General features: G+C 45.1%; 1 protein-coding gene across 1 annotated transcript; it reads left to right on the top strand.

Moving 5' to 3' along the window:
* Positions 1-2,090: 2,090 nt before the first annotated feature.
* Positions 2,091-9,075, top strand: LOC127294595 (indole-2-monooxygenase). The gene is made up of 3 exons (XM_051324446.2): positions 2,091-2,635; positions 7,761-8,189; positions 8,271-9,075. Exons 1-3 carry the CDS (start codon positions 2,096-2,098, stop codon positions 8,892-8,894), a joined length of 1,593 nt encoding a protein of 530 aa, XP_051180406.1. The 5' UTR covers positions 2,091-2,095; the 3' UTR covers positions 8,895-9,075.
* The last annotated feature ends 10,036 nt before the right edge of the window (positions 9,076-19,111 follow it).

Raw genomic sequence — 19,111 nt, 5'->3', positions numbered from 1 at the left:
CCCCAACTTGCAGTGAGGTTGTCAATCTCACTGGTTTGCTGAACACATAGACGTATCGAGTGGAAAGAGATGTTTGTAGAAAGTAAACAGAATTTATCATTAAAGGAAACATGACTGGGGTCCACAGTTCACTAGAGGTGTTTCTCCATAAAGATAAATGGCATGTTGTGAACAAATTACAGTTGAGCAATTGATAGAATATCGACCATACATAATATCGACCATACATGACAACATGATTACTATGATATTTGATTGGGCATTACAACATAATTCATACACTGTAATCCAACTGCGACTCTGACTAATAATCCACCTTCCGGTTATCGTCCGAACCCTTTCAGTATTAAGTGGCAAGAAACAGATTATCGCATTAAGCAATGTGTGTAAAGTAAACAATAGAATTACCCTTGGATAAAATATTGTTGTTTTCTCCTTAGTAGCAACAACACATCTACAATCTTAGAAGTTATTGTCACTCTCCTAGAAAATATCGAGCATAAATACCCCCTCTTGGAGGCATGAACCTACTATCGAGCATAAATACCCCCTCTTGGAGTCACAAGTGTCCACTTGGCCAGAGTTTCTACTAGCAACGAAGAGCATACAAGATCACAAATAACATATGACATGAATATATAATCAATCTCAAAATAGTATACAATATTCATTGGATCCCAGCAAACACAACATATAAGATTACATAAAGATGATCTTGATCATGTAGGACAGCTCACAAGATCTATACATGAAGCACAAAGTGGAGAACACAACCATTTAGCTACTGTTATGGACTCATAGTCCAGGGATAAACTACTCACACATCACTTCGGAGGCGGGCATGGCGATGTAGATGCCTCCGGCGATGATTTCCCCCTCCTGTAGGGTACCGGGAAGACCTTCAAAACCCCCGAGATGGGTTCGGCGATGTAATCCGCGACGGAACTTTTCGTGGATGGGGGCTTGGGTATCCAGGATTTTCCCTAGAAGATGTTTAAATAGGCGGAGGATTTAGGTCTGTGGGGTGCCTAGGGGGCCCACCCCCCTGGCGGGCTAAGGCCAGGTCTGGCCGCCCTGTGGCGCCTCTTCGACCCCCGTTCGGACTTCGTCTTCGCATCGATAAAATATTGATTTCAGCTTTTGTTTCGTCCAATTCCGAGAATATTTCATGTACAACGTTTCTGAAATACAAAAATAACAGAAAACAGAAACTGACACTTTGGCATCTTGTTAATAGGTTAGTGAAAAAAATCATATAAAAGTGAAACGAAGTGTAAGCAAAACATATATGAATTGGTGTAAAAACAAGTTTGGAGCATCAAAAATTATAGATACATTTGAAACGTATCATCCATATGTCCGTATGTATCTGCCCCTTCTATAGTTGCAGAGACGTATTTTTAGACCGCAAAGGTCCTACCATGCATTAATTAAGAAGGAGAGAGAGAAAAATATCTTTTATATGTGGCATCGTTAACCAACACATGGACCTACTATGCATTAAAGGAGGAGAGAGAGGCTAGCCCGGCTAAAACGGACGCACAGAGACGCATTCCTGCCGCATATTTGGTTTGCGTTTGCGGCTTTGCGAACGCAACGGTCATTTTACGTCGGGCCGCTGGAAATGATTTTTTTATCCGTGGACGCAAGCGGATGTTTTTGGTCCGTTTACTTTGAGCCGCTGGAGAAGCCCTTATGCAATGCCTCACGGAGCGCAATTTTGGCCGGATGCAATCAATCTCGCCCATAGCAGATAGCTCATATTTTCAACGGTCTATACTTTGAGAACGATTCGTGGCTGACAATCGTTAACATCTGTCTACTGATCGAGTACGATGAATTAAACGTGTGTAATGAGGGACTAAAATTGGACACAAAGTGGCAAGCACTGATTTCTCCAAGCTCACTGGACTAGTACATATGGTATGCACTGAGAATGACTCGTGACTGCCAACGTACCCTGATTGAGTACGGACTACGGAGAGCTCATCGTGACACACGAGCACTAATTCTTCCAAGTTCAGTGCACCACTGCAGAGATTTTGTCATCTTTACTCCGCCTGGCTAAGCTTATAAGCATCAGAGCGAGCTTGCGATGATAAACAACTCGCCGGCTAGTAGACATTCATTCACCATGGCAGATCTCGTGAAAAAACCCGTGCTAGAGACGCCTCCGCGTGCATGGTTTCTGTTCTTCTTCCTCCCCTTCGTCCTCGTGCTTGTCCACTATTACTGGTTTATTGCAAAGAAAAGGCAGCAGCAAGAAAACCGGCTCCCTCCTTCGCCACCGGCACTGCCCATCATCGGGCACCTGCACCTCGTCGGCTCCCTTCCGCACGTTTCCCTCAGCCGCCTCGCCAGGAAGCATGGTCCCGACGTGATGCTCCTCCGCCTCGGCGCCGTGCCGACGCTCGTCGTGTCGTCGCCGCGTGCCGCAGAGGCGGTGCTGCGCACGCACGACCACGTCTTTGCGTCGCGGCCCCGCTCCGTCGTCTCCGACATCATCCTCTACGGCTCGTCCGACGTCGCCTTCGCGCCATATGGCGAGAACTGGCGGCAGGCAAGGAAGCTCCTGACAACCCACGTCTTGAGCGTTAAAAGGGTGCAGTCTTTCCGTCGTCTTGCCATAGAGGAGGTAATTTTAATTACTTTTTTTTCTAATTTCTCGCGTTCAAAGAAAAAATTAATATCTTGACATGTGCAACAAATTTAAATCCCTCGTTTAGGTTTGTCCTAAGTTAAACATCGGCAAAAATTATAAAAAAACGTGTGAATATCTATAATGCTAAATTTATGGATGTGTCCAGTTCTCTTTCGACTGAAAACCGACGTTACCATATTGCAACCCATGATTAGCATGAATCACGAAGCAAATTTAACGGTCTGCTGCAAATAAAAAAAATTCAGTTGCAATTTAATTTGCAACTCAATTGCACGAATCACGATGTAATCTGATGGTGCAGGACTCGACCTGCTCAGCTAGCTGAGAACAAGCGTAAATTTATATAATATAAATATAAATTCTATGATGAATCTAATAGAAATGGTAGATGTTGATGTATTTTTCGACAAACATGGTCAAACTTAAGGGTAGTTTGACTTACGACAAACATTAAATTTCAGTTATTTTGGAACATAATAATGGAGCGGTAGAAGTGATTAAGAATGGGCATGATTGAGGTGTGTGTGTTATCCAACTGCTTTGAGGTGTGAGATTCAAAACAAAGGTCATCTTATAGACAAACTAGTTCTTTTAGCTAGAATTGTTTTTTAGACAGAACGTGATAACACCCAGCTTTCAAGTGATAAATCCCGAACTTTGGCTGATGATATATGGTGCTGAGGAAATCATCTTACGACACACAAAAGATAAACATAACAGGTATCTTGAAAATTCTTGAAAAAACTCTAAAGCCTCGTCGGCATCAACAATTGCTTGATCGAAGGAGAAGCAAATGCAAGATCATGATGTCGGAGAAGATGAGCCTCTCGAGATGTCATGTCCATGTCTACTTCAAGAAAGCCTTTCATGTCGTCACGACACCATTTGTCTCCACTTCAGAAAAGGGACCCTTGCGTCCTCACTTTGACTCGAAGAGTGTTGCAACGTCAGAAGTTGTAGAATCTCCTCCTATAGTAAGGATGGAAAGAAGACGACAAGATTGCCAAGGCCAGAGAGACAAGGTGAGTACGCTCGCCCAACCGGAGCTAAGTCCACAACGTGAAAGCACCGGTGATAACCGCAAACCGACAACACCTCAATAGACTCTAGGTTCATGAGACGTCTCCTTCGAGAAGGGAGCGGAGTGACACTCTCCTCGCCACCTGGTCCAGAGAACATACCAAAGGCTTTTGCCCGGAAGACTAGGACAAAGAGACATGTACCCATGGAAATTCCTTCAAGGTTTCCCGTAGGTAGAATGGCCACTGTTCATTAGAAGTCTCATCGGCCAAACTAGGGTGGTTGGAATGGACAAGGTCCCTAGATCTGGTCAAGAGGGAGGTGTCGTGTGACCATAACTGACCCATGCAGGTCAGTTCACCGCCCACACAATCAAGACTAGCGGCCAACACCACACACAGTGGCACCTGCCGCCAAGTCGCCATTACCTAGACATCAAGCTTTACCAACCTCTCGTACGCTGTCCAAACCACCTACATGTAGCTAGCACACCAAGGTACGACCTTGTTGGGCGATTCTCTGATCTACTAGACCGTCTATGTATTATTATATTGTTATGGCAATGCAAAGGGGGTGGGGGCATTTTCCCATGCTTGCATATGGTACTATTTTTACTTTTTGCGGGGTTGGAAATTTATGTTGGCCATACTTTTGTCATGCATACTAGATGAGTAGATGTACTCCATATGAATTTTTTGAGAATCTTTTGAGATTGAAAATACAAATTGCCATTTTTTTTCTTTCAAAAAGGTCTCTACTGATCGAACCAACTACAACCTCGCGCCTTTGTATTATCGCACTGCCCACCGTCGAGTTGTCTGCTCGCAACGACCATAATCTTTAAATTTTGTGTCGATATCACTTGTTAGAAAACCACTGCTCACCTTGATCGTATAGATTTCAACAATCACAACATAGAGTTTGGGCGAACTTGTCTACTTCTAAGAACATAACTATGGAGGCATCCTCACATGTATTGAATAGACCTAATACATCGATTACAAAACCCCGTCAAGGCCTTCAAAAGCATCTCAACCACCATACCACGTCTGGCCAACTCTGTCACAGGCATCTAGATCGTCCTTTTTCATTGTCTTCTCTAATCTACCATATTTTTTCTAGTAGCCTACTTTTACTATTCGGTGCATACCTGTTAGGGTATCTCGAGCAGACCTGACACAAACGGATTAAAGTTTCGGCCTGGGTGGACAGGAAATAGGTAAAAGTCCAGTCCAACGGCCCGACGGAAATTGATCGAACTGTCTGGGCCGGTCAACGGACTGTTTCGCTTCCAAACCTGCATTGCTTCACCGCCTGGGCTGCTTCGACTCAGTGGTCGCACCAGGACTAGCGGGGCAGCGGCTAGCCTTCTGGGCCACAATAATTAGCACATAATCCGTCCTTTTATAGCCAACCAACCGCACGTGCTCACACATCCATTGCCATTGTCGGTTCCAATCTTGCTTGCTCCCTAGACCAGTAGTAGGTGAAACCTTCTGTCCCGCCGTCGGCATGGACCTGGAATGGTTGGACTGGCACGAGGCCACCCACCTCGCAAAGTATGCATCCTCTTGTTGGCCAACGCGACGGTGCTAAAGGGCTTCAGCATCAGCCTGGGCGGGGTTCTCGTGGTGCCTCAGCCGAAAGGCAAGGAATTTGGCTATGGGGCTTTCCGGAGGCGGCAGAAGGAGGCATTGTGGCTCTACCCACAATATGACGTTGTTAGCGCCTGATGGCCGGCCCACTTTCGCGAGGAGCAAGAGGCCCCGTTGAACCACTTCGATGGAAAGCACCCACCATTGGAGAAGACCAAGGCCGAGCGGATCGCGTTTTGGTCAAGGCTGGGTTGCACGGCGAAGAAGGACACCGAGGATGCCCGCCAAGTAGGATTCATTCGGGAGGCCACGGATGCCGGCATTTCAACCTCGCGACTCCAACGATGAAGCATAGGAACTGCCACCGGCACGGGTGCCCGGCGATGAAGCCTCCAATGACGAGCCTTCATATCCTACTAGTTATTTACATTTGTGTGAATGAATGGTGTAATATTTCCCTTGCTTTGCGATGAATTCTACTATCTTCATCTTGTTCAAGTTACTCTTCCAATAAAAAAAAGAACTACTTCTTGTTTATGCTGAGAAATGTGTCGGGCAATAGGGGCTACCCAACCCAAACAGACAAACGTGGCTAGACGACCATTTTGATGTCCAGGCTCAACCCAAACGGATCAAAACAGATAAATTTGGTGTCTGAAATAGATCAGACCGCTAGGTCTAGGTTATGCATGTGTTTGAACAAAGCAACAAACTCCCTCCTGATTAGATGATTCCATCAGATTTATGTGTATATTAGCTAGTATACAAAGAAGGAATCGTGTACGTACCCCTCTCGCGTCGCTCCTCCTGGCGACCGGGAGGGGCAAACCCTAGCGCCGCCGCCCCGTCCGCCCTCCCCCCTCTCTCCCTCCTCGTCGCCCCTCGAGGTGCTGCCGGCCAAAGGCCGCGGCGCCGGTGAAGGGGGCGGCGGGGATTTGGCCCTCGGCTGCGGTCCCCGGCGCCAAGCACAGCCGCATGGAGGAAGGTGGCCAGGCTGGGCTTGCCGGGGCTGAGGCCGCTGCCCGGCGACGCTCTCCACCCCCGACGCGTCTCCCCCTTGGTCGGCGACTCCGGCAGCCGCTCCTCCGTCTGTGGCGGCGGGTGGCTCTCGGGATCTGGCGGCTCGGTGGCGGCGGGCTTCGGTGCTGGAGGGGCTGCTGGTGGTGGTCTCGGCGGGGGCCCTGGACGCCGGAGCGGCGGCTCCGGATGGTGGCAGCGGTGCCGTCTTCTTCGCGGCGAGCGGTAGCCCGTGGCCCTGGCCGTATGGGCGGCAGGGTGGCGGTGAGATCTAGTCCGGGGTGTCATGGCGGCCGGTGAAAACCGAGCCTCGACCTCGGTCTTGGCGGATGATGGCGGCGTCGGGCGACGTCGTTACCTTGTCAAAGGCGTCATCTTTGCCCGTCTTGGCACTACACTCGGCGGGTTCGGGATGCGCGGCTGCCGGTGAAAACCGTGCTCCGACCTCGGTTGGCGGACGATGGCGACGTGTCACGCCGCTACCTTCTTGAAGGCATCGTCGTCGCAGTCTGCGGTCTCTCACTCGTGCTGCTCCGGGGGAAACCCTAGGTCCGGGTCTCCCGGATCGGACGATGGCGACGCGCTCTGCGTCGTTCTACCTCTTGGGGCATCGTTTTTGGAGCAGCTGCTGGATGTTGGCGGATGTTGGTGGAGTGGATGGTGGAGCCGTCTGGCGTCATGGTGGCATCGACGGTAAGTCTTACAAGGTTAATGCGATTATCTCTCTTGAAGATGGAGTCGAGGAAGACGGCGGAAGTAACTCCTATGGCGTGGGCGTTGGCGTGCGCTGAGAGTCTGCTTGACTGGATGTGCTTCTCACCTGCTATTGGGCGGTTTGGGGAGGCATTTAGTTTGGATGATGTGAGTTGGTGTATTGTCACCCTATACATCCCACTGTAGGTATAGTTAGGTTGCTTCGAGAGTGATCTTTTGTATTGTTTCTTGTAAGGCTTCATGAATAATCTAATAAAAAGCCGTGTGCATCCTTTGGATGCAGAAGCTGGGGCGATTTTTCCCCCTTTTTGAAAAAAAAAAACTCAATAACTGTGAGACGGCGACAAGGTAGAAAGGAGAGGTGTGGGCATGGAAGAAGGTCTTCTAAATAGGAAGAAGGGTGGATCCTCGGCGATGGGCTCGTATATGGACCGAAACATAAGAAGCAACAAGTAAATTTCTAAGAAGATGGTTAAGTGATGAATAGAGGGAATCTACTAATTAGGATATTCTAGATTTCTAATATTTGGTTTGGAGTTGTATGTTTATATTTCAATCAGTATATTACCATCTGATATATCCTTTTTTTGTTCAACTTGGCTCGTTGATATCAGAAACGTAGCATCATAATCAAAACGGTTTGTACTACACCATGTCATAAAGGAAATTAAAAAAAGTTGACTCTCATTTTGTCCTTGCTAACTTCCGTAAATGTAACCTAGTGTCTTACTTTAAGATGCATGCCATAATAGGTGAGCATGGTGATGGCCAAGATTAACGAAGCGGCCAGAGCGGGTGGTACGGTGGACATGAGCGAGCTTCTCAACTCATTTGTGCATGACATCGTGGTTCGCATCGTATCAGGAAAATTCTTCCTAAAAGAAGGACAAAGCAAGATTTTAGGGGACCTCGTCAATGATAGCTCACGGCTACTAGGAGGGTTCAACCTAGAGGAATATTTCCCAGCATTGGCTAGGGTAAAAGTGCTTAAGAAGGCAGTTTGTGCCAAGGCCGAGGGAGTGAGGAATAGATGGGCCGATTTGCTAGACAAGGTGATCGACGATCGTCTGAGCAATGATAAGTCAAAGCTTGATCACACAGATACTGATTTCGTAGACATTTTGCTGTCTCTTCAGCTGGAGTATAATCTCACAAGAGAGAATCTAAAGGCTCTTCTCATGGTAAGTACACATAACACCTTCCAGGTTATATATGTTGATTTTTGTATATCTTATATCGTCCTAATTAATTGAAAACCGCAGGATGTATTTTTTGGTGCAACAAGCTCTTCATCAAACACCCTCGAATTTACCTTGGCTGAGCTCATGAGGAGGCCACACCTGTTGGAGAAGCTTCAAGACGAGGTGAGGACTATCGTACCACAGGGACAAGAAATTGTCGGTGAAATTGACATGAACAACATGACGTACCTAAGGGCAACCATTAAGGAGTCACTTCGGCTGCATCCTGTTGCGCCCCTCCTTGCTCCGCACCTTGCCATGGATGACTGCTACATTGATGGATACATGGTTCCTGCTGGGACACGTGTCATCGTCAATGCATGGGCCATTGGTAGGGACTCAACCTCCTGGGGGGATGCGGAAGATTTCATACCTGAAAGATTTGTAAAAGGAGGCAATGATGTGCATGTCAACTTCAAGGGGAGCGATTTCCATTTCTTGACATTCGGTGCAGGACGGAGGATGTGCCCTGGCATAAACCTCGCAACTACCAACATCGAGCTAATGTTGGCAAACCTCATTTACCACTTTGATTGGGAACTTCCGCCAGGGCTTAAGAGAAAACACATTGATATGACAGAGGTGTTTGGGCTAACCGTTCGCCGAAAGGAGAAACTACTATTAGTTCCAAAAATACGCATATAGAAAAACAGCCATGTAGCCACATATAACCCAAGTATTTTGTGTGATCGGTATATAGTTTCTCATAAATAAAGGTCAACTCTTAGTTGTTGTAAATCACCTTCGGAAGTTTGTAGAGGAAAATAATGTACGGTGACCTGTCATCAACACAAAAATTTGAATAATAAATTTAATTGTTTGTACATGTAATTAGATCTTAAGAGCTAGTTATGAGAATAAGTAAACAAATGCATTTCCCAAAAAACTAGCATTGTGGCCCGTGCAAGTTTTTGGGAAACATTTCAATTGTCTATACTTTTATGATCCCAAATTCCAATATGTGAACTTAGATTATAAAATCAAATAAAATACATGCTTGGAAGATCGCAAAATCCTAAATGCAAAATCCAGAAAATCTTAAAAAAGCATAATTTAACAATTAAAGATAATTGAAAGAATGTATATTCTCACTAGTATTGAACTGATACTAAAGCCAGTTTTAGTACATAGAGCTGAATGGGTTCTAGCATCCGACTGCGAGTGATAGATTCCTTAAACACGACTAGGACAGACAAGGAATGAGTCCAATTTACAGCCATAACAACCTAAAATAATCTTTAGCTCACGGTTGGTTTTGATCCAAAACTTACTCGAGTCATGCGGTAGCTGAGTTTATCAACCTGAAAACCGACCATGAAGAATCCTGAACCTCCAGATTTTCCCACACCCTCTAGATGAGATTCGAGTCAGTTTTGTAGTCTAAAACTGTTACAGACCAGGAAAAGACCGGATAGTAGTCCGGGTTTTTCTGTGGCCTCTAGATTTTTACGGACTAAATTTCCTAATTCAGTAATTAGTATATTTTTCCTGACATTCCTTTAGTGGGCACGATCATCAAAACCGAGTAGGCCACAATTGGACGGGTCGGAAGATGATCATAAGTACAAAGTTTCAATAACATCATCATCATCATCATCATCATCATCAAAGGATAGCATATATAATAAGACTCTCATATAAGCCGTCGTATGAAACTCTTCGTCGTCTTTGATCACTTCTTTAGCTAGGAAGGAATCCATGTCCATGTTGATCTTTACATGCTAGGTCTTCGGTAGCACCTTGACGTTTATTTGACGATGTTGTAAAGGTTAAGATTAAAATGGTTACAAATACAAAGAATATGTTCATATAAAAAAGTAGATGATGTTTGAATACCTCGTCTGATAATTTTCTTGCTAAAACTATACCCATCATTAAGTGCATATAATGGTGGGCGACATAGAACCCAAACCGTAAAGAAAAGATGGCTGCTGGTGCTATTGACTCCCTCCTATGGCACTTAAAGTTAAGGGTAAAAACTAAAAATAGCAGCAATTGCAACACTCCTAATTTAGGAATGGGTTGATATTTTAGAAATGAATCATGGTGGGTTATATATGGATAAATAGATTTAGTAGCAATTGGTGGTTATTGATGATGCCACTGGAGCGGGTTTGGATGGATATACCAAAACCAGATCTATGCTCAAATTCATCAGCCCCGCTATGCCCCGCCCATGAAAGTATCCATGGGCATAAATTTCGCTCCAAATTCAAATCCACTGGATACCCACATATCCATGGATATCCATGTGTTTTACGCACTATGCGCATTACCATAACATATTTGAGCATGACACCAAAATTTTAGCAGCATTTCGATAATATTTATGTAGTATTTTCAGCAATAATTATGTAGGCAATGAATATGAGGACGAGGAAGGACGACGGGATGAGAGCAAGCCCACTCCTACTAGTGTGTATCCTTGGCAGAGGAGAGACGGACTGCCGGAGAGGTGGAAGGGAGGGCCGTCGGCCAAGCACTCCCTCACAGCGTGCGAGGGAGTCACATGGGAGGCCATGAAAGAAGTGGCAATCGGTGGTTACATGTTAGACTCAGTGAGTTTGGCATCAAGGTAGGGTCAGCTGGGCCTAGATGAAATCCCATGTCTCGCTAACATGTGGGACCACATGTCAGCCGTATATCTATTGGATATCCATGGGGGAAAATCTCTACCCATGTCCGCCCCATGAGTTATCGGATAGCCGTCCCATGAAATCCGTGGGCATAATCAGCTCTCCATACATGTGCCCGTTGGACCAGATATCTTTGAATACCGGAATTTGTGGATAAAATTTCCATCCTTAGGCTAGTCATAGTGCTAGTATCATAGTTAGTATTATGCACATTGGTCCCACAAAAATGCTGATGAGGTAGCTAATTAAGGAGGAGAGAGGATATTAGAGTAACATAGGTAGATACTGTATCATAGCGCGTGTCACGAGAAAAGTTAATGCCAAACAAATCTTGTGCAAAAATTTTCATTGAGATTCTAAAAAGCAATAAATATAGCATGATTATGATACTACTTCATGATACTAACCACTATAGAGATAGTATCATACACAAGTATTATATGCATGATACTACTACATGATATTTACCACTATGACCAACCTTAGTGGTTATCCATATGTAAGAGATCAATGGTATTAAATAACACCAATTAAAACATTAATTTGCTACTCCGTATTAATTAGCTTGTCACGGACATGGGTAAAGACTAAAGAAATTGATAACGCTTGCCTTTCTATAAGAATCACCATCGTTCTGGGTGGAGATCTCGATAGCGCACTCACCAGACCTGACGAACAAACACCTCGAGACGATCATGGCAATCTTCGAGAAGAACAAGAGCTCACGGTTGGGCCTGGTGGCTCTCATGATCATGGCCACCGTTCTATCGTCGTGCCACGCAAACCAAGATCCCGTCGACCGTAAGTCACCCTATGTCCTCTCCACCATGCTAACTTACATGGTATTCTTACATTACCGAACTTACTTGGAGAAGTGATTTTCTTGTTCAGATGGTGGTGATAGATGCGTGAGAACTCTCCTTAATTGCAGCCTTCCCCGTTGCAGCAAATTGTGCAACTACGTCGACGGAGCCCACTGTACCGACATAAGCAAATGCTCTTGCTGCCCAATAGCGGCGGCGGCGGCACCTCACCAAACGCAGGCCGGCGAAGTGACGGAGTGACATCTCATCCGCATCGGTGGATCTTGTTCTACATCTCAATTCAATAAAGCCAACTGTAATCGATCGACTTCTCAAAAATTAAGAAGTGCAATGGATCAATTTCTTTAGAAATAGAGGAATTGTGATTCATCAAACAAAGATTTTTCACCAGAACATTATCTTGGTGTGGGCTTCAACGACCCCAGAGTGATGACATCCTGTGTTGGGCCGGTCTGGGCCAGACAGAGTATTTCTCGTCGACTCTACACGTCTACCCTTTTTAAAAAAATGGAGGCCAAATCTTTGCCTTATTAGAAGTTTTTGGATAAGATAGTCCTGACAAACACACACAAAACAAAAGAGTACTCTCTCGGTATTATCTTCCGTGAGCATTTAGCTCCTGTGGTAATCCACAAACAGGTCTCTCTCTTGATTTTGTCAAGGATAACACAAGGTGGAGCGTCTTTGTTCTGAAAGACCCTCGCGTTCCGTTCGCCCCAAACTTCCTACGTGACAAGCAAGGATAGGGAGGCGATGGCTTTACGGTTTGGTGTAGCGTCACTTGTCATGGAGTTCCACCAATTGTTGATAGAAAGACACGCCCATTGGCATGGAAGGATTCTGGGGATTCCCAACCAATCTTTACTATTAAATTGCAACTATTATATTGGAGTTGGTCGTAGGTGTACAACGCGTTTGGTGAAGGAGATTCGGAGCATCCGAACCATTCGATCTGCATCCAATGTCATTAACGATTCCACCACACAAAAAGGTAAGTTCTAAGAGAAAATCACCGCACAATTAATTATCCTCTTAATAATTTTTTTTTACTTGCTCTTATTGTACAAGGTTGCTCTATCCTTCTTCTTTGATTAGCGCTAGATTAGAGGACCTTCTATGTTAGGGCTGCCCAATCTCAATTACTCCAATCCTACCCAAAACAGCAACCCGTCAGTTATTCCCCTAAAATCCTGCACAAATAGAAGAAAGAGAGGTTGCCTGCGCCCAGCTTATGCGACCATCTGTGCGACCGGGTGAACCTGGTGGGGAAAGTAGACGGGCGGTGCTGACATTACCCGAGCTCGCCGATCTCATCATGAAGCCTAACACCAGTGTTGTCCTCAGGGGTCTCACCTGATCCTAGCGATTCTGTGACGACTGGACGCTCGCCGGCCCCCATGACCATCGCCTACCCAATCTCGGTTTCTTGGTGCAAAACTATCTCTCACCTCCTGCTCGCGTTCCAACTACTCCCATGTTCTTTTAGAGGATTTGTTCCACTAGATAAATGGATCATTCTGGAGTTAGCAGCGGTTGGTGATTCCTCTTTCTGATTGTTCGTGCAGGGAGTTCAAGGCCCGGAAGCGGAAAGAGATGTATGTGTAGGAATTCATGCACTGGTTCCATTAATTTCTTTTGCCTGCAATCGATCTTCAGCGATGCTGCATAGGCCAAGCGTTGCAGTTTGGGTGTACGGCGAGTATTGAGGAGAAGGAAATACAGAGTTAGTTTTTTCTTAATTTGAGGGAAACATACAGAGTTAGTTAGTGTTTTATTTAACTAGAGAAAAGGGACGCGGGGAGGAAATTTGCCTGAACCGTGCGATGGTGATTTAACGGAACGGGCGCACAGATGGTCGAATAAGTGGGGCGCAGGCAAGCCTCGGACGTGAGCGACGGCGCTAGGGTTGGTCGTCGCCTCACCTTCTCGTCGTCCTCCAGTGACAGCTGTTCTCGCCAGCACCCTGGTTGCAATCCATGTGCCCCTCCTCCTCCGGCGACCTACACCTGATTGAAAGCTGCCAAGCAAGACCCCTCCCATCCGACGAGCGGGCTACTCCTTCCACGATGCCTCTCGCCAATGGCGCCCAGCGTTATAATGATATATGCTCAATATTGTTTACATGACAACATAAAACATTTGATTTATTTGTTTGAGCTGAAGCTATTATTCATCTCCCATTTGATTATCTTGAAGAATAATAGAGCTTATTTTAAACATGGTATATTCCATGGTGTTTTAAACATGAGTTATCAAGGTGAGTTATTGCTATTGCATTTCCTGATTATGTATAGTTTTGTTTCTCTAACCACTAAGCTTCGTCTGGAGCTAACTTGATCTGGAGCTACATCATCTCGATTGGTTATTTTCTTGACATCTTGTTTGGTGCTTAAAGTGGACTTATGTTGGCATTCCCCATATGAAGAAGAACATCATGATAAATATTAGAAGACCTGAAAAGCATCAAGGCAGGGATTCGCCGGATAGGTAGTGAGACAAAGGCGAGTTCCCCCATGAGTGTTGAGGACAAGCCAAGTGTGGAACATACAATTTTCTCAATATTTTCTTCTAGAAATGCGGCTTCATTAACTTCATCAAGGTAATTTTTAATCAGATTTTACATCTCTTTCGAAATATGGTTGAATTTAGTACATATTCTTATAAATTGGTAAGGTAATTTTGTTGACTCAATGCAACCTTCAAATATTTTAATTGGTGTACATGACCAAAACATATATATTTATAGATGAATCAATTGGTTCAGTTGATGGGTCATGTGGAGGTTTACCTATATATTACTAGAGGTTTTGAAAAGCATTTGTAGATGTCACTTTATATATATGTGAATAAACCTTATTTACTTATGAAAGTTATCTTTATTCAAAAAGGAGAATCATGGTGATTTTGCGTTGTCAAATTATTTTACCTTTGCGTGAAGGTGATTGCAGAGAGCTTTTTGGTGGAACTGATTGTGCAATATGATCTGGTTTGAAATATCATTTATTTCAGTATTGCAGAACTTAAGTGCATAGAAGTTCTCAATTTTACTGAGTGATGTTTTACTGTTTTAGAGCTAGAGCTGATGGCAAGGAACTCCACCATTGGCCACAAGCTCATTTGATCAGTTTGCCTTCCTTCGCCTCTATAATCCCATCACGGGTCCGAATATTGAACTCCAACTCCTCCATCTAACTGATTAGGTGGAGGTAGGATTGAGAGCGCCTAGGCGGCCTAGGTGATTCTCAGGAGTGATTTACATCGACCAACAACGACAGTGGACGATTGGGGCAATGATCATGTACATGTGGAGCTTTAAGGCGTTGTTCCTTTGTTTCCTATATTATAAGGTCCGTGGAAGTTGATGTTTATATGTGTTTGTTTATAGCTTTCGAGACTATTTTTCGTTGGACTATAGCTGTCACTGTGACTGATTTTTTTGTATGAATATTCTCTAAAGAAAATTATGGCTTACCAAAACCCCAACTGTTAGAAGTAGTGATCCTTTTGATGTTATCTTGACAAGAATTTTAGTGAAAAAATCGTTACAATTTACTCCCTTATGTATTACTTACACATGGCAACTACATGAGTGCATTTCTTAGAGCATGACAATTTGGCTACATGTTTTCCTAAAATATGAAAATTCTTTTTGTGAATTGAGTGTTAGCTTTTTTTTCCAAGATTTAATATATTTTAGGGAAGGTGATATACGACTAAAAAATTAATTCAAAATTCGTAGGTGATGATCATCTATGGATGTAAGTAACTTCTAGGAGGAAATACAATAAGTTTGTCTTGTACTCCATATATGGTTTGGCTATGAGCAAGAATTGTTGCCTATTATGTGGCTGTTGCACAATATATCTGGCAAAGAAGTTATTCTACAAGAAAACATGTTGTTGCACAATCTAGCAAGAAGTTAGTCTACAAGAAATACAGTATATACTATTGTGAAATATAAAGTAAGAATATTGTTAATGAAAGCCGTAGCAACGCACGGGCATTCAACTAGTAAATTGCAATAGGTGACTGTCTGGTGTCACATTTGGGCCAGATTTTATTTGGGCTCAATCCTCCCGTCCGATCCAACCTTTACTATTAAATTGCAATAGGTGACTGCCTGGTGTCACATTTCTTTACTATTAAATTGCAATAGGTGACTGCCTGGTGTCACATTTGGGCCAGATTTTATTTGGGCTCAATCCTCCCGTCCGATCCAAAATAGTTAAATTAGGATACACAAATACCATAAAGAATAGACCAGTTAAGTTCGTGAGCTGATCGGTTTTTTTTTGGTGGTTTCGTGGTTTGTAACGATGAGATGTACAGTATTCGCGGACATCCCATAAAAAAACAGGAGGGCTCGATGTACCATGCATGTTTGTAAAAAAGAAACCCAACAACACGCCGTGATGATGCGTATCCTCGGTGGAGATAGAGAATCAAGCTAGAGTACGTATCAAAAACGGAACGGTCCGAACCCAGTCTGATTCGCACGAGAGGGCCTCCGCCGACGCCGCCGGCCGATGCCCACGTAGGCGCCTATTTCATACGCCGATTGTTGATTCGTACCGTACGTCCAACCTCCGCACCGGTTGGTGCCCGCTCTGTCCGACTGAAGACACACCATGGCTACTATAATCGCTAGAGACCCGACAGCCATCATCCGGCTGAAGCAAGACTTCCAAAACTTGTAAATTCATTAAAGGACGGGTAAAAGGGTTTAGCAACAGCCCTGCGCTCAAGAAGCATCAGCCTGATAATTTGCAAACGTATATGCATGTACGTGCGTGCATTCTTCCTATTTCTATACATGCATGCATGCTTCTTCCGTTCAAAATTTGTAGAACGTGCAAATACGACAACTAACAAATCTTCGAAAACAAAATTCCACACGGGGCAGCTTTTATGAGGTATATGAAGAAAATACAAAGTCAATATGGCCAGCTTTTACGAGAGCTTTTATGAGGGTATATGAAGAAAATACAAAGGCAATACGGGCACCTTTTACGATTTAATTACCAACAATAAAATGTTACCTAATAGGGCCTACACAAGTTCAAAATTAGTCATCTTGTCGTCGATCGACAACTTGCATTATGCGATTCTTCAAAAGTCATACTTAGTTCAGTTGGTCTGGTCTTATACTCGGAAGGCTTTGCCCTTTAGGTTGTTGATAGATAGCGTGCCTTTCTAAAATGGCTCGTATTTTGGAACGGATGTAGTACCATGAGCTATTAGATTGTTTCTTTAACGTGTGAATCGGATCGGTCGACATCAAATCTAGATCAGTGTCGCTGGTGGAAATAACAAAATACCTGTGAATAGGCTCAATCATTTTATCAAAACTCAAATCAGATAGGTCGATAAGCATCGAACCTGTGTGAGCGGCTGAGATAAAATAACATCGCCACAATGTTCCATTGATTACAAAGAAAAATGAGGACCATTATGGGAACACCATCCTGCTTGAAAAAATATGTGATTCCTTCGACGCCCCTATCTATTATTTGCTGATCCGTTGCAACGCACGGGTATTATGCTATCACGAATAAGGTTCCAAAGGCGCACCACAAAGCGACAATGCACGAATAGGTGGCAAACAGATTCCGTCTCTTACTTGCAAAGAGGTCGAAATTCTATTTTGTGTTAGTATCCAAGCAAAGAACTTTGCCTTCGGAGGGGTCCAAACCTTCCACACCGTCTTGTATGAATTGGGTCTTGTATAAATTGGAGGTAGTTGAGACAAGGAAATGCAACCCGTAAGCCGACTTGGCCGAGTATTTCCCATTAGTCGTGAGCGCCCACGAGATGTCTTCATTAATCTCCTCATTTAGGTGCACCTCTTGCACCTTGGCCCGAAGATCAATGAATTGGGAGAGGTGGTCTAAGGTGAAGGTGGCATCCAAAATGATTTTCCCAACCCAAGCATTGCCCTCCAAAGATTTGTTCGCCTTCCAAGATTTAGTTTTTTGAAATAACGAAAATAAGAGGCGCAAACTCTTTCGGCTTCCTTCCGTCAAGCCAAGGAGCATCCCAAAAAGGAGTCTTGCGACCATTTCCGTTATTGATCTTGGTGGCGGCGTAGAAAATATCTATGTCCTTCTCAAGCATGGATTGCCGGATCCGGTCCAAATCTTGGTGCTATCCTTCCATTCAAGCCAAGGCCAACGAATGCGAAGAGCAGTTGCAAATTTGTCCAAGCACATGACCCCAAGCCGCCCTAGCTTGTTAGGGTGGCACACAATCTTTCAATTAACTTTGCATTTCTCCCTGGTTGTAGTGTCCTTAGACGACCAAAGAAAAATCATCTTTTTTCGAAATGGGGGGAACATCACTCCAGCTTCTGCATCCAAGGAATGCACACAGCTTTTTTATTAGATTATTCACAACACCTTACAAGAGCAATACAAAAGATCAAACTCGAAACTACATCGCTAAACCTACAGAGGGATGAAGGGGGTGACAATACACCAACTCACATCATCCAAAAAAACCAAATGCCTTCCCGGGCCGCCCAATAGCAGATGAGAAGCACATTCAGTCAAGCAGACTCGCAACACACACCAAGTCACCAACGCACACGCCACAAAAGCTGCTACCGCCGTCTTCCTCGACTCCATCTTCAAGAGGGATCATCGCATTGACCTTGCCAGGCCTGCCATCAATGCCGCCACGGCACCAGACGACACCACCATCTTGCGCGCGTCCATCACACTAAATCCGTCTCCGAGACACCACTGCACCATGTCGCGGAAACTCGACGATGCCGACACAGCAAAGAACACCGCTCCACCTCAGCACCACCACCATCCGTTGTCTGCTGCAAAAATGATGCCCCCAATAGGTAGAACGGTGCTGCACGCCGCCATCATCCGATCGGGGAGACCCGGGTCTAGGGTTTCCCTAGAGCAGCCCAGGCCAAGAACGCAGACTGCAGAGACAATGCCTTCAACAAGGTAACGACTAACATGCGCCGCCATCATCCGCCATGACCAAAGTCAGGGCCAGCTTTCACCGGCAGCTACGCCTCGCCATCGGGAGCTAGACGACGGATCGCGAGATCCGCCAAAGCTAGCCACCACCGCCATGCCTAGAGTAGATACTCCAGGCGCCCTCGTGAAGCGGAAGGGACACAAATGAGGATCGCACGCCGCTGCCCGCAGGAGCCCGCTCATCCCCTCCGTCCGAGCCCCATGGGGACCTGATCAGATTGAATGATGATGCCGCTGCATCTTGCGGCCATCGGATCCGCTGTGGTCACCGTCCCTTCGTTGCACCGACGACATGAGAATAGACGACGAGCGCCGTCATCGTTGTCAACTCAGCGCCAGGAGGGACGTCCGCCGCCACCACCACACCGCTCAGGCTTTGCCCGACGATGCTCCCGTCGGCGGCGGCG

This window comes from Lolium perenne, chromosome 4, assembly GCF_019359855.2.
Source record: "Lolium perenne isolate Kyuss_39 chromosome 4, Kyuss_2.0, whole genome shotgun sequence".
NCBI classification, from domain to species: domain Eukaryota; kingdom Viridiplantae; phylum Streptophyta; class Magnoliopsida; order Poales; family Poaceae; genus Lolium; species Lolium perenne.
This window is presented reverse-complemented; position numbering and strand designations above follow the sequence as displayed.

Excerpts from the sequence above, each read along its gene's own strand:
- LOC127294595 (XM_051324446.2), top strand. The coding sequence starts at position 2,096 with ATGATAAACAACTCGCCGGCTAGTAGACATTCATTCACCATGGCAGAT. Across the intron at positions 2,636-7,760 it reads GTCGTCTTGCCATAGAGGAG|GTGAGCATGGTGATGGCCAA; the intron begins GTAATTTTAATT and ends ATGCCATAATAG. Across the intron at positions 8,190-8,270 it reads ATCTAAAGGCTCTTCTCATG|GATGTATTTTTTGGTGCAAC; the intron begins GTAAGTACACAT and ends TGAAAACCGCAG.